The following is a 14,716-nucleotide window of genomic DNA, read 5'->3' as shown; positions in this document are numbered from 1 at the left end:
CCTCGGCCTCCCAAAGTGCTGGGATTATAAGCGTAAGCCACCATGCCCGGCCAATGTTTTAGTTCTTAAAAAGAAGGCTTCTGCCTGGTTAACTGTATTGGGCCAATCAATGTCCTCGTTTTGATGATGACTATAATCATATAAGATGTCACCACTGGGAGAAGCTGGGTACTGAGTAGAGACCCCTCTGTACTATTTTTGCAACTTCTTATGAGTCTATAACTATTTCAAAATTTAAAAAGGGTTTTGTATTTAGAAAAATAAAAACAAAAACAGAAAGCTTCCTCCTCTGCTTCAGTGCCACCTGAAGCAAAATTCTCTGGAATTTTCTATCTACTGCCTTTACTTGGCTTTAGCCAAATGAACCTCATTTCTCTAAACAGAAATGTTAGCAAATGTGACACTATTTCCCTAACCTGTTTTTATTGCACGTTGGTGCATATAAGTAAAAATAAACTGAGAACATGAGGCCATGCAAATTTTCAGAGCTCCATGTAAAACGTATCCATAGTCACTACACACGACTGGTGTGTGTGTGTTCATTATTAAGTCACTGGTTCTACTATTTTGTTTTTTGTAAAGGAATTGGGCCACTGTGAGGAACATTTCAAGAAGTATGTTTCAATCAGACACTCGAAACAACTAGAACTAGAGCCAAGCTAGCTTGCTGAGCCCCAAATATCTCTAAACATGGACTAAAGTGACATTATTTTTTTAATTGGATAAAGAAACTCAGAACTAGAACCCACACAGTATCTAAATTAAGAAATTAGAACCTTAAAACATTATCTAAATAGAACCAGTAAATTCATTTGGTTAAAATCTGTTTCAAATGTAGGTTATTTAAAAGGGGTACTTTGTAATGAGGCAGATTCCAGATGTAACCTTGATACCGATGTCAGCATTAGGGAGACTTCGCTGAAAAGATTCAGTAACTGAGGAAAGGGATAGAAAAGATGGCTACGGCCCCACCATTCTCTATTCTGTTTTTAGCACACTTGGAGCAAAGGTGAATGCTAGTGTTTTAAAATGAAGACTTTACACAGCAAATACCACGAACTCCATGATTTCTAATCTGGATTAGATGAGATCCTAGGATGTCTCAGTTATCTCAAGAAACATCTCAAGGTTCTCGCAAATGTTACCATTTCTCCTCAATTTTCCACTGCCTATTTTTCCACATTTTTCTGTTTCCTGGATAGAACTGTTATCTCAATATAGTCATTTTCCCTGAAAAAAAAAAAAAAAAATCATACTAAATTGATGGTGCACATGAAGATCCATCCCAGCCCAGGCACAGAAACATGCCAGGCTGCATTTCTCAGAATGGAAAGTATCAAAAAGTCACGTAAATCATAAATTGCTTTATTTCCAAAAAGGTGGCAATCTGTAATGTAAACATTTGTTGGGGGACGACGGAGAAGTGTTTGAAAGCTGGTTCCCGTTGTTAAACCAACATTACAAATAGGTTAAGAAGACACACATCTCTCTGTGGTCTGGTCTGAAAAACAGCATCTCTAAACACTCCATGACAGAGGTCAGCGAACAGGGTGGCCCTGGGCAGCAGAGGCTAACCGGAGCACAGCTGGGTGTGGCCGAGGCTTTGGGAGAAGCGATGGGAACAGAGAAAGCTTACAGGCTGCACGATGAGCTCTGCTCGCATCAAGCAGTCGGAGCAGCTCTGCAGCAGCTCCTGGATGGTGTTCTGGTTCTGGTGCCTGGACATCGTGCCGGTTTGACTAAGGAGGCAAACACAAATAAACCAGACATAAAATAGCTTAATTCAATTCTGAAAGAATCTCAAACTTGCAAAAGTTGCAAAAACGGGACAAAACCACTCCTGGGAGACCCTTTACCCGGAATCCCAATTGTTAACATTGTCTTATGTTTCCTTCATCCCCCTTCTCCACTCTCCAGAGATGTGTGTGTATTTATCGATGTGTATATATTATTGTTTTCTGAACCATTTGAGAATAGCCATGCCCTTCTACCGCCAAATATTTCAGCATGTGTGTATCTCTGTATACATATTATTTTTTTCTGAATCATTTGAGAATAAACATGCCTTTTTAACCCCCAAATATCTCAGCATATCATTCCTAAGGATAAAAACATTCACTTACATATAACCACAAAACAATGATCAAAATCAGAAAATTCACAATTGACACGAACAATTTTCCAATTAATAGAACTTGTTCAGATTTCACCAATTAGCCCAATAATGTCCTTCACAGCAAGTTTTCCCCTCCCAGGTCCAGGATCCAATCCAGACATATATCTCTTTGAGTTATAAAAACACACTTCCGGCAATGACAATGACACAGAGCTATTTCAGCTTCACTCCTGCTTCATTCCACAGCGGTCCCTAATGACAGTCCCCAACACCACAAGTCCCTCTGCAGGAAGACCTCACGGTGTCAGACACAGAGCATGAAGATTTCACTGGCAAGTCTGGCTGAAGGAAAGGTAGGAGAGGAGAAAAAAGCTTACACTACAAAAGTATTGACCAGACACAGTGGTTCACGCCTGTAATCCCAGTGCCTTGGGAGGCCAAGGCAGGAGGACTGATTAAGTCCAGAAGTTGGAGACCAGCCTGAGCAACATAGCAAGACCATGTCTTACAAAAAAAAAAAAAAAAAAGATTTTTTTAAATTAGCCAAACATGGTGATGCGTGCCTGTAGCTCTAGCTACTCAGGAAGCTGAGGTGGGAGGATCACTTGAGCCCACGAGTTGGAGGCTGCGATGAGTTATGATCACACCACTGTACTCTTGCCTAGGTGACAGAGTGAGACCCTGTCTGTAAAAATAAATATATATATATATATATATTCTGTAATTCCTGTAAAAGACAATAATGGTTTTTTAAAAATCATGGTGTGAAGAAAGTGATGGAAAATTTAAATACATTATCTTTATTGCAAAACAAACCCATTCTCCTTTCAAGATGTTCCTAGAATACCTATTTTTCTCTACAATGAAGCTCATTCAATGTACATTCCAAATGAGGCACTTTTCTGGAAGACTCCTAGAAGAAACCTTAAAACAACAGTGGTGTTGACGAAAAATGTTGCAGACGGTCTGTATCTTAAAGAAAGAGATGACAGAGTTTCATTTGCTCTTCAAGCAAGGCATAACCGAAATCTGGCTTTTAAATCTACCAAGATGTACTATGCCACAGCACAGCCCACTGTAGTTTGGTTTCAGAGACGTTTAAAGCAGACCAAGTGATTATTTAACATCTGTGAAAAGTCCTCACGGATGTGCTACAAGAAATTGGCTCTTCCTACCCAGTCCTTCAGTCACGGCTAGCCTGAGCCTGCTTTTACCTGATCCCTGTCTAACCAACTGGATATTGTGTGTGTGTGTGTGTGTGTGTGTGTGTATGTGTGTGTTTTAAAGAATTTCACCGTTTAAAAAAAAAAGTTTGACAAACAATGGCTGCATTATGCATAGATGGGATAAGACCACAGTAATGTGGGAGTTCTTCGCAGCACCTGCCTGCACTGTCTCACCATAGGAAAGCACTTTCTTTTTTGGCCACCCATTTGGGGTTCCTCCCTGCAGGCAAGACTCCCCAACAAGCCAGGACTAGATGAATGTGGGTGAGGAGCCCAGACCTCCCTGGGAACTACTCCCCAAAGAAGACACAGGCTCCTCCAGGCAGGTAAAGGTGAGGTGGTGCCAGAGTCATCCACCTCTCAAAACCAGGACTGCCCCCACCCATCACCAACGCAACCAGTCTCTGTCTTCCACTCCAGATTATACAGGAAATGAGGTCCATTTCTCATACTGCTGAGATATAAGCAAGATCACATGTGTTGTCCTAACTTGTACAGAATTCCAACTGACTTAGAACACCTTCCAAAACATACCTGTTATAAAACAGAGGAAAGAAATTCGAGAGACAAAGGAAAACATTAAGAAACCCGGCAACCTCACTTAGAACCCTAGGATGAATTAAAAAATTAGGAAGGTCCTGTGTAATTATTTTTATTTTCTTTATTGAAGGGACATAGGAATACCTTTATTCTGAAACATTAAGAAATTCTGTTCAGCAATTTGGCTCCAAGGGTGATTCCCACAAAGAATGCCAGTTCCAAGCAGATAAATGAAAGAGCTGTCTCTTAGCACAATGGAAAGTCAGAGTTTCCTAAATGATTTAATAATGTGTGCTGCTGTAAAAAGGATCACAAACTGAGCTATAAGATGAGGGTGGGGCACGCCTGTAATCCCAGCACTTTGGGAGGCCAAGGTAAACGGATCGCTTCAGCTCAGCAGTTCAAGACTAGCTTGGGCAACACAGCATAAACCCCAGCTGTTAAGAAAACAAAATGATGGAGGCAGGGGAAACTGGGTGAGGGTACACACAAACTTTGTACTATTCTGTAACTTTTCTACAAATCTAAAACTATTGTAGAATTAAAATGTATTAAAAAACAGAGACAGGGAGGACAAACACAATTGTTCATTCACAATTGTGAATGAACGCACCGAATTGTGTGAATGTTTTTATTCACACAATTGTGAATGAATGCACCGAAGTGTACATACACCTTTTTAAAAGTGAATTTATGAGACCAAATTCATTTGACCACAAAATAGAAAACTCACCAGCTTCTTTCTACCCAAGAACTTAGACTAGTTAGTTATACAACAGTTAGAAATGAATTACATCCAGGATAAAGGAGGTAAGGCAACCAAACATTGGCTTAAAACATTGGTGGGTTTTCTCTATGTTTTAATTCCCTCCCCCCTAGTTTTAGAAGACATTCCTATTTCTCTAGAGATCAGTTGGCATCCTATAAAGAGAAGACACCTTACCTGCCTCCCCTTGCCTACCCATATTTGAACTTAAAAAAAAAAACAAAAAAAACAGGTAACTTCATATGCTGCTAATAATACCAAATAAATTCTTCGTGCTTTTCTAAAGGATTTCCATATGTTCTTCTTTCCCCTCGCCCCCCCCCCGAGATGGAGTCTTGCTCTCTCACCCAGATCGCAGTGGTGCGATCTTGGCTCACTTCAACCTCCGCTTCCCAGGTTCAAGTGATTATCCTGCCTCAGCCTCCCGAGTAGCTGGGACTACAAGCATGCACCACCACACCCAGCTATTTTTTTTGTATTTTTAGTAGAGATGGGGTTTCACCATGTTGGTCAGGCTGGTCTCAAACTCCTGACCTCAAATGATCTGCCCGCCTCGGCATCCCAAAGTGTTAGGATTACAGGCGTGAGCCACTGCGCCCTGTCTCATATGTTCCTGATATCCACTAAAACATTTAAATGTTTTGCATGGCATGTTAGTACATAAATTAACAACTGCATAGGAATGGGGAATGCACAAAAATCTAATCCTTTAAAGGGTTGAAAAAATAAAAAGCTAAAGTGTTGGAACAATGAAATAAAGAATCTTTGATATCACTATTTGTCTATTGGGAAGTGTGATCTGCTTAACCAAATTTCATCATATACACAACTTTTCAAGACTGCATCTGATCCTTAAAACAAGGTCTATTTCTATCTTTCATCTGTAAGAATCCAACTTCAGTCTTAGGTGTGGCCAAGAATTCCCTTAGGAAACAGACTGAGGCGAGAAAGGGAACTAGGTATACACCTCGTGAATGACTCAGCCCATCAAAACAAGACAGAGAGAGACTCAGGCCAACTAAGGTATAGGGAATCCACCTTGACAGGTCAGTTTGCTTGTTTTAGCCCAGTGAAGAATCCACACAGAACTCACTGTACTTAACAGGGAAGAAGTCTGGGGAAAGGATTTCGACCCATCGAGTCAGGCTGATGTCAGACAGACACCAGCTGTATGTGTAGCAATGGATTCTTCAGCACAAGAGCCAGGAGAGCTTGCTTCAGGAAACATGCCTATTTTTTTTTTTTTTTTTTTTTTTTGAGGAGTCTCACTCTGTCGCCCAGGTTGGAGTGCAGTGGGACAATCTCGGTTCATTGCAACCTCCACCTCCTGGGTTCAAGTGATTCTTCCGCCTCAGTGTCCCACATATCTAAGATTACAGGCACACTGCCACCGCGCAAAGCTAATTTTTGTATTTTTAGTAGAGACAAGGTTTCACCAAATTTTGGCCAGACTGGTCTCAAACTCCTGACCTCAAGTGATCTGCCCACCTTGGCCTCCCAAAGTGCTGGGACTACAGATGTGAGCCACCGCACCTGGCCAGGAAAAGCATGTTTTTAAAAGCTGTAATTCAAACCCTTCTAAGTCAGATTATATATATATATGTGTTTTTTATTGACCACATAATTTTAGATTTTTTTTTAATCTCAGAAATTTCTATCTCCATCTGTTGGGCTAAATGGTATGTAAGATTTCTTTACCTCATTCATTCTGTAACTCAATTTTAGGAAACCACCAAAGTCATTCTTCCTTACTGAAAATAATACAAATGTCTATGTTAAGTTCATGGTAAATAAATATATTCATGGTAATTGAATTAAATTTAATTCATATAGTACAGTTTGGAAAAATGCAAAATTCTATTATGTATAAATAAATAATTTTAAAATGATGTACTTACTAACAAGTGTATAAACATTTTTTTAAACCCCTAGCCTCAAAGAAATTTTTAATACTGCTACATATGGGTGTTAGGGGTTAAGAGATTTTCAAATCATGTTACGAACTAAAGTAACAAGCCATGAAGTTCAATTTTTAAATCCGATTTTGGTGGCACAGAAGATGGCAGATGTCATGTGCTTTCCTTTAAAAAAAAAAAAAAGAAAGAAAAAGAAAATAACTCATTTGGGTCAAATTTATCAAAAGAATATTGACTTCTAAACCAAAGTAATAGGTGCCCTTTAAAAAAATAACTCATCCTTAAAAGTTTTTAACTCTTCTGAGAGATAAATGAGTCAGACTACAAAGAACCTACCTGCACATATTTTTTTTAAAGTTCATGCTAAAACTTGTTTAAACAAGAAAGGGTTCCAAATATTTGCATAGAGAGCCCTTCACCGGTGGTTAAAAGAAAACAAGTTCTGCATTCTAATCCAAAGACGGGCCACATGAATGTGTGAACAGTATTACCAAGATTTCAAGGTTTTATTTTACTACCTTCGAAAAAAATTTTCTTTAAAAATAGGACTCCAAAACTAGCTGTCCTAAGGCATTAGCTTTACATGTGTTCCCAAAAATATTATTTTTAAAAATACAAGACAAGGTTGGGCGCCGTGGCTCATGCCTGTAATCCCAGCACTTTGGGAGGCCGAGGCCGCCTGATTGCTTGAACCCAGGAGTTTAAGATCAGCCTGGGCAACATGGCAAAACCCCATCTCTACAAAAAAAAAATATAAAACTTAGCTGGGCGTGATGACGCACGCCTGTAAGTCCCAGCTACTTGGGAGGCTGAGATGGGAGGTTGCGATGAGATGGTTTTACCTGGGAGACAAAGGTTGCAGTGAGCCAAGACTGCACCACTACTACACTCCGGCCTAGGCAACAAGAGCGAAACTCCGTCTCAAGAAAAAAAATTCATTAAACACCCTCTATATACATCAGCTGAAATGCCGTGTTAGCCATACTTCAAAAGTTCAAAACTTCAAAAGTTACAGCCTTCTGCATAGAGCTTTCCATATCACACCTATGCATCCTCTCCTCTCTTGCATTAGTTTATACACACCTGGCTACGTGCTCCTGGAGAGCAAAGTCCCACATCTTAGTCATCTTGGACTCCTGCAAACACTTAACCTAACAACATAAGGTTCTGCACACAAAAGGTACTTAATGCATGTTTGTTTGGCTTAGTAAAGTGGAAGAGAAACAAGGCAAACAAAAGACTGATCTGAAGATATTTTGGCTCATCGCATTACCCTGATTTCAAAGCTCAACCAGAGAGCACAGCTGTCCCCTCCCCACTCCCACTCCAGCAGTGAACAAACATGGTGGATGTTTTTCTCTATAGATTTTAGAAAGGCAGCCTCCTTTGATCCTGCATTTTGTCTTCGCCCAGGAGCTACAGAAACAGTTCTCTAATAAAAGTTCTGCTTCTTTTCCAAGCGGTTTTCTTGATTTTCACACTGAGTGCTTGGCAGATTGTGTTTGCGGGGTAGTGGAAAACTGATCACATATCATTAACTTCAGAAGGGCTTTGAAGTAGGGCACAGTTGGAGTCCACGCCCAGCTCAGCCACTTCCAGTTATACAGCCAGTGACCTTGAGCAACTTAAAGTGACATCCACTGGCAGTGCCTGGAGCTTCTGCCTCAAGGACAGGTAGAACACCCCCATCCTGGGGCTGAGGTGAGGCTCAGAGGGGCACTGCAGAGGCGGAGATAGCTTTTACTTGCGGAGGCTGCTGCTGTTGTTATGGTTCTGAAATTTCTTTCTTTTTTTTTTTTCATGGAGTCTCACTCTGTCACCAGGCTGGAGTGCAGTGGCACGATCTCAGCTCACTGCAACCTCCGCCTCCCGGGTTCAAGCGATTCTCCTGCCTCAGCCTCCTGAGCAGTTGGGACTACAGGAGCACACCACCATGCCCGGCTAATTTTTGTATTTTTAGTAGAGTTCACCATATTGGCCAGGCTGGTCTGGAACTCCTAACCTTGTGATCCACCTGCCTCGGCCTCCCAAAGGGTTGGATTACAGGCATGAGCCACCACACCCAGCTGAAATTTCATTTTTGTGTTTTGTCTTTGCCCCAGTCCACAACTTTAAGGATGTCCCACAGCAAAATGGGGGTGGGGTGAAAAGAAAAAAAAGAGAAAGAGGAGAAGGAAGTAATGGATTGGGTATTAAGTGTGAGGTATTTTCAGGAGTTCCTAAGGTTCCTTACAAGACTCAAATATAACTGAGACAATTCATAGAGAGTGATACACTTTAACAGCACGAAAGAAACTTATTGAGGGTAAGAAAATTCAAAGGCCAGGTGCACTGGCTCTTGCCTGTAATTCCAGTACTTTAGGAGGCCAAGGTGGGAGGATTGCTTGAGCCCAGGAGTTTAAGACCAGCCTGGGCAAGATAGTGAGATCTTGTCTCTAGAAAAAAAAATTTTTTTTAATTAGTTGGGTATGGTGGCGCATGCCTGTGGTCCTAGCTACTCGAGAGGCTGAGGTGGGAGAGTCACTTGAACCTGAGTGGTCAAGACTGCAGTGAGCTATGATCATGCCACTGCACTCCAGCCTGAGCCACAGAGCAAGACCCCATCTCAAAACAAACAAACAAAATGTAATTCCAAGCAGAACCTTAGATCTGTTTGCTGCAGCTTCTCACTAAACTGTCTTCATTTTCATGAAATGTAGATTTCACATTCATGAGCCCTTCCAGCCCAAGGTGTCGGTGGCGAGGCATACATTATTGGACTGCACTAGTATTTTACAAGATGTCACCCCAAATGAGCAGCTCATGTCTGAGTCTTGGGATCTGTGGGGCCATGGCTTCAAATTCAGAACCACACCTGAACGTTTTCAAGTGGCAGGGCCACTGGGACCAGCCCAGCAGGAGGGAGATGGAGAAAATCAAGGGGTGTGGCACTGCTCCCAGCTGCAGCAACAAGGCCTCCAGACTGAAACCACTCCTTCTAGAACCTCCTGGTCTGGAAAGACTGGTTAGCTGAGAGTCAAGACACACTCCCCAAGTCTCACACCCAAGCCCTCCTTTGCTCCACCCTGAGAAGTCGGCATGAGGCATCAGGGGCATCAGCAGTTTTCCCCTTTCCAAGACATTTCCATTACCTGAACAATGAAATTATGCCCATATTTAGAGAAAAAAAAATGACTGTTGAAAGCTGTATTGTCCCATTAAATAGATCTGACTAACAATTAGTTGGCTTAATGCAGAATCAACTTGAGTTTCTTTTTTCCTAAGCAGATAGAAACTCTACAAGAGTATTAATGAAAGAATACAATGATTATGAAATATTTCACAGGAATGCAGGCTGAGGAATTCAACAGATCCAAATAAGTAATAACTCAGATCGAAAAGGGTTTGCAAGTAGAAAAGGTAAATTCTCACACTGCAGGTTTAATCTTCTCTTGGGTCCTTGTGGTATACTGGATTCAAATCTAGCTTAACCACTTAACTAGTTGTGTGACCTTAGGCAAGTCATTTAAATATTTTAACCTCAGTTTCCCATCTGTAAACTGGGAAGTTTGTTATGAGGCTTGAGATAACAAACGTACTATACCAGGCACATCACCGTGTGTTTGCCGGGTAATGGTAACTATTATTAACCACAGACCTGATATTTTTATAAAATATACAAGTTAAATTTAATAATCATGTAAATGTTACCTGCCATATACTAAGCTAAACTAGATCTTGCTTTGCAATCGTTTCCCAGAAAAGCGTTTAGACTATCTATGCTATGAGTCACTCGGGCTCTGGGCCTGTTTTCTCAGACTCTCCCTTGCCTGTCGCATCCAATTCTTAGCTGAAGCTGTCACTCCACCTTGGCAATACCTACTTTCCCATCCATCGCCCTCACCCTGGTTCAGACTTTCATTCCCTCCCTCCTTCACTGGTGCAATGGCTTCCTTAAGCCAATGCCTAAGCAGTCCAGAAGCTCAGTTATGATCGTCTAACTTCCCTGCTCCTCCAATGGAAGAGACTTTCAATGGCTTCAGTGAAAACCTGCACCAGCTTCCCTCTGCCTATCCAAATCCCTCTCCAGGGCATTCAAGGTTTCGAATGCCTTGGTCAAAGAGGATGCTTCCTCCTTTCACCTTACTGCCTCCCTGCTCAGAGCGAATGCTCAAAAAGGAGATCACTCCACAGGCCTCGCAGACTTTTCTCAAGCTCTTCTCTCCCCCGGAAGGCTCTCTGCCCATCCATCTTGACACAGCTGAAATCCTCCAAAGTCCAGTTCCACATCACTTCCCTTATAAAGTCTTCCCAGTGCCCCCACGACAGATGTTCTCTCACCTCCTTGTGACGTCTCTGAAGTCATGTACACCCCTCCTGGGCATTCCGCTTTTGTGTGCTAGTCTTCGTGTACTTATCCTTGGAAGGGCCTACGCTCCTTTCAAGACTATAGATTTCCACCTCGATCTCCCCTGACACAACAGAGTGCAGCCGATGCTCAGTAAACACTTGCTGAATGAAGGACTTAATGGAATGTGAGATACTTTCATGGTGTAATTACAGGCCTGTCCATTCTAAAAGTCAGGCTGTGAAGGGAAAACCAAGGTGAGGATCCTTGGGTCCTCAGGCCAACCCAGCCATAAGTGGATTCTGGGATCTTGGGCACGTCCTCAGCTTCCTGTCTCTAAAGTGTGCATGTGGGGTTTCTGCCTAGGCTAAGAGATCCTTAGGGGCCCCCTGCTCTAAAATTCAGGCAAATGGACCTGTTTGTCTCATGGTAAGAAATAAGCTTCTCTTAAAACCTAATTTAAGACTAACTTTAAAATGTTTATGAAATAATGATCACATGTATCTCAGTTTTGAAATCATGAGATCTGAAGAAAAATAAGCATTAATATTATAACCACATATTTCTGAAGCTTAATGACTATTTTCTGCTTTTAATCCTCCCACAAATCCACCCTTTGATGGGTGAAAGATCTAACTGTGAGGCTTTGTTACTTTGATAACAAATTTCACTACAGATTTGTAATTTGTTTTAATGACAGGAATAAGACTAGAGTAATTCTGCTGTAATTGAAAACAGTATTAATATAACATCCTATCCAAGAAGAATCCAAAATTTACATTTCAAGACATGTACATGTCTATTATTTCATTATCAAGGTTGTAACATGTACCAAATGTTAACAAAATTAAGTAGCTGCAGATTCAATTCAATCTGAAATAAAGACACAAAGAACAGGCGGGTGGTAGGGGAAAAAAGGGGATTATGATACAGTGAGATCTAATACTGTCCTAAAAATGGGTAAGTGCTGTTCGTGGAAAGGACAGAGAGAGGGAGAGAGCTGTTTTAAAGTCATTTTCAAAGGAAAACTAAGAGTTGGGCCCTCTACACATTCAAATTACTTTATTTAGGGAAGGGCTAAATACAAAACACTCAGCTCGAAAATCACCAATCTATTAATAATTCAGCCATAAATAGCAGTTTTTGAAATAAATGAGTTTAAAGTCAACCAATAGTTTTTATACTAGTTTTGGAGCTTAAAAAAAAAGAAAGAAAGAAAAGAAGAAAACCACAAAAACCTTTATTTAGAAAATCTTCCGGTCAGAAAAATACTTATGAAATTCTTAATCATCATTCACTTAGCAGAGGGCAGTGGCTCCCTTGGGCATAGAGGGCACCCTGCTTCTACAAAGTGCATGCCACGGCCAAACATATCCCTCCACACAAAACCAGAATGCCACCAGAAAAACTGCGACATGCCCTGTCTTCAGCCAGTCGCTATTATTTGAAAACGCAGCAGTCAGCATTTGTGGGCGATTTTGTAGTCAGTAGCACCATTGCAGGCTGGGACAGGCTCGGGAGGAAACTCCATTGCCAGGATCCCCAGAAAGAATGACCGCCTCCCAACTCAAGCCCTGAGCCTGACGCCCTGCTGCCAGGCAGAGCAACATTAACGAGGAGAGAAAACATCCTTCCTTAAAGTCAGGTAATTTTTCACTTGGGTCTCTTTCCCCTTCCCAGAGATGGGAGACTTGATAAGTTTTATAAGTAGGCTTTAAGTTGGAAAAACAGAACACAAGAAATGATACTACACGATGAAAAAACGTGGAGCCTGCCCAAAATTAAATGTTTCAGTGAGGAATCCTAACAAAACATGTATCTTGATGCAGTTCATTAACCAATTAATTTATTAAAGTTTTACTTCTCTACAAAAGGTATAAGAAACCAAGGGAGTGAAATATTCGATTAATAATACTGATTATTGTCTATTTAAAAGATAAGAAATCCAGCTAGCAAAAGCATAGTTATAAATAATAATCAAAATAAATACTTGGTTCATAAAAATGCCAAAAAGAGCTGCTAAAGAATCCTTCACATTCCATTCTGACTTGGATTTAAACTATGTGTAACCTGCACATTTAAAGGATAGATGTGCGTCTCAAATCCTGGAGGACTGCGAGAGAAAATTTAAATTTCAGATTTAAATGGCTGGCAAAATTTTAAAACAAATGTAATGAAAACCCAACTTTTCATTCCTCCTATTGCTTGGCACATTTTCCCTGGAAATCCCCAAACACATTTTGTTCAGGAAACAAAGAACTCCCAAGATTGAGACAATTCTTTGCTAACTCAAAAAAAAAAAAAAAAAAAACAGGTGAAATAGATTTTCAGGATGCTCCAGAAATAAATGAATCCAAGCAGCAAACAGGTTGCAACTCGAGTAGTCCCTGCCTTCAAAACTGCTTGCAAAACAAAACTGCCCTGGAGCGCATTCAGGTTGCTCCTCCCAGGCCTAGTGCCACAACGCCTGGTAAATAACGTCCCGACGCTCAGCCTCTTTCCCAAAAGCCCAACGTGGGAAGAACTAGCAGGGGGCGGGGAGGTGGCGCGGGCTGCAAAACGCGCACCGCTCACGTGGGCATCTAGAGTCCAGCTCCCGAGACCTGGGACAGGGTCTCTCCCCACCCACCCAAACGACGCCCTCGGTCTGTTTCCGCGAGGATCCGGAGAAGCTGACCCTCTCAGTGGGGGGTCTTCCCGGGGCACCTGCGCCAGGGCGGGCCCCCAGCGTCGTCCTCCCCCCCACACTCCACTGCCCACACATTCTGGATCAAAGCAGATGCGCGGCTGGCGCTCTGCGATCCAAGGCACACTGGGGTCTTTCATCCGGTGTTTTTAAAAAGGAGGAAACAAAAGGCTCAGAGGCAGGGCCACAGGTGCGCTCGCCCGCGGGGCTGCGGCGCGGACGACCGAGGGGAACAGGCAAGTCCCCGCCGAACTTTGAGCGCCGGGCCCGGCAGCCACCTCGGCGGACAAGTTTCGTTTGCGGGACAGGGGAAGCCGAAGCCGGGCCTCCTCGGGACAGGACCCCGCGCCGCCCGGACGTGCAGCCTTCATACAAACGTCCTCGGGTGGCCGAGGAGTCCAAGAACCGCCGCAGTTGTGGTCTCGGGGTTACCGGGGATTGGGGGTGAGCGGGTAAAGACCGCGGAGCGCCGAGCACCACTCGGCCACCAGATAGTGCCGGGGCCCCGCTCCTTTCCTCTTTTACATTGATTACGGTTGGAGAGGTTGGGTTTTGTGGTCGCAGGCCCACCTCCCCTGACCTCCCATTCGCGGGCTGGGACAAAGGCGACTGCAGCCGGGTCCGGCAGGCAGGGGACAGCCCCGCGCTGGCCCGACGCCCCCTCTGACCACCCGCCCGGGCTCGCGGGAAGGGAGAAAGGTAGGACCGAGTCCCCGCTCGCAGGACAGGGCCAACCTGTCCCTGCACGCGTCACGACACCCGGGTCCTGCTCCCAGCGCGGCCAGGAAGCTCTTTCGGGACCTGGGGCAAAAAACCTTTCCACCTTCGGGACTCGAGTCTCCCCGTCGCCCAGAGGAGGAAGGTCCCTCCTCGTCCCGCGCGCCCCGCAGCCCGCGCTCTCCGGGCAGGTACCCACCAGTAGCCGTCCGAGTTGTGGTCGGTGATCACGCCGCGCCGCGAGTAGTAGATCCTGCTGGTGCCCCCGCCGCCGCTGGTCATCTCGTAGCGCAGGTCCGGGCCAGATTCGGCGCGGGTCATGCGGCCCAGAGTGTTGATCCGCGGGTGGGAGCCTCCGTTGCAGCTCATGTCGGCGGGCAATCGGGAGAGCGGCTCAGCGCCGAGGCATAAGCGAGGCGGGC

General features: G+C 43.5%; 1 protein-coding gene across 1 annotated transcript in view; it reads right to left on the bottom strand.

Annotated features, from left to right (window-relative positions):
* Positions 1-14,710, bottom strand: part of DSP (desmoplakin) — a 45,493-nt gene extending 30,783 nt beyond the window's left edge. The window contains exons 1-3 of the mRNA XM_011989686.1: positions 14,494-14,710; positions 1,637-1,739; positions 857-918 (exon numbers count right to left, since the gene is read on the bottom strand). Of these exons, the coding sequence (XP_011845076.1) occupies positions 857-918; positions 1,637-1,739; positions 14,494-14,663 (335 nt within the window). The 5' untranslated portion in view covers positions 14,664-14,710. The remainder of the gene's footprint in view (positions 1-856; positions 919-1,636; positions 1,740-14,493) is intronic.
* Positions 14,711-14,716: the final 6 nt, after the last annotated feature.

Source organism: Mandrillus leucophaeus, unplaced genomic scaffold (assembly GCF_000951045.1).
Source record: "Mandrillus leucophaeus isolate KB7577 unplaced genomic scaffold, Mleu.le_1.0 Scaffold36, whole genome shotgun sequence".
Taxonomy (NCBI): Eukaryota; Metazoa; Chordata; class Mammalia; order Primates; family Cercopithecidae; genus Mandrillus; species Mandrillus leucophaeus.
The sequence above is the reverse complement of the archived record's forward strand: the minus strand, read 5'-3'. Positions and strand labels throughout refer to the sequence as shown.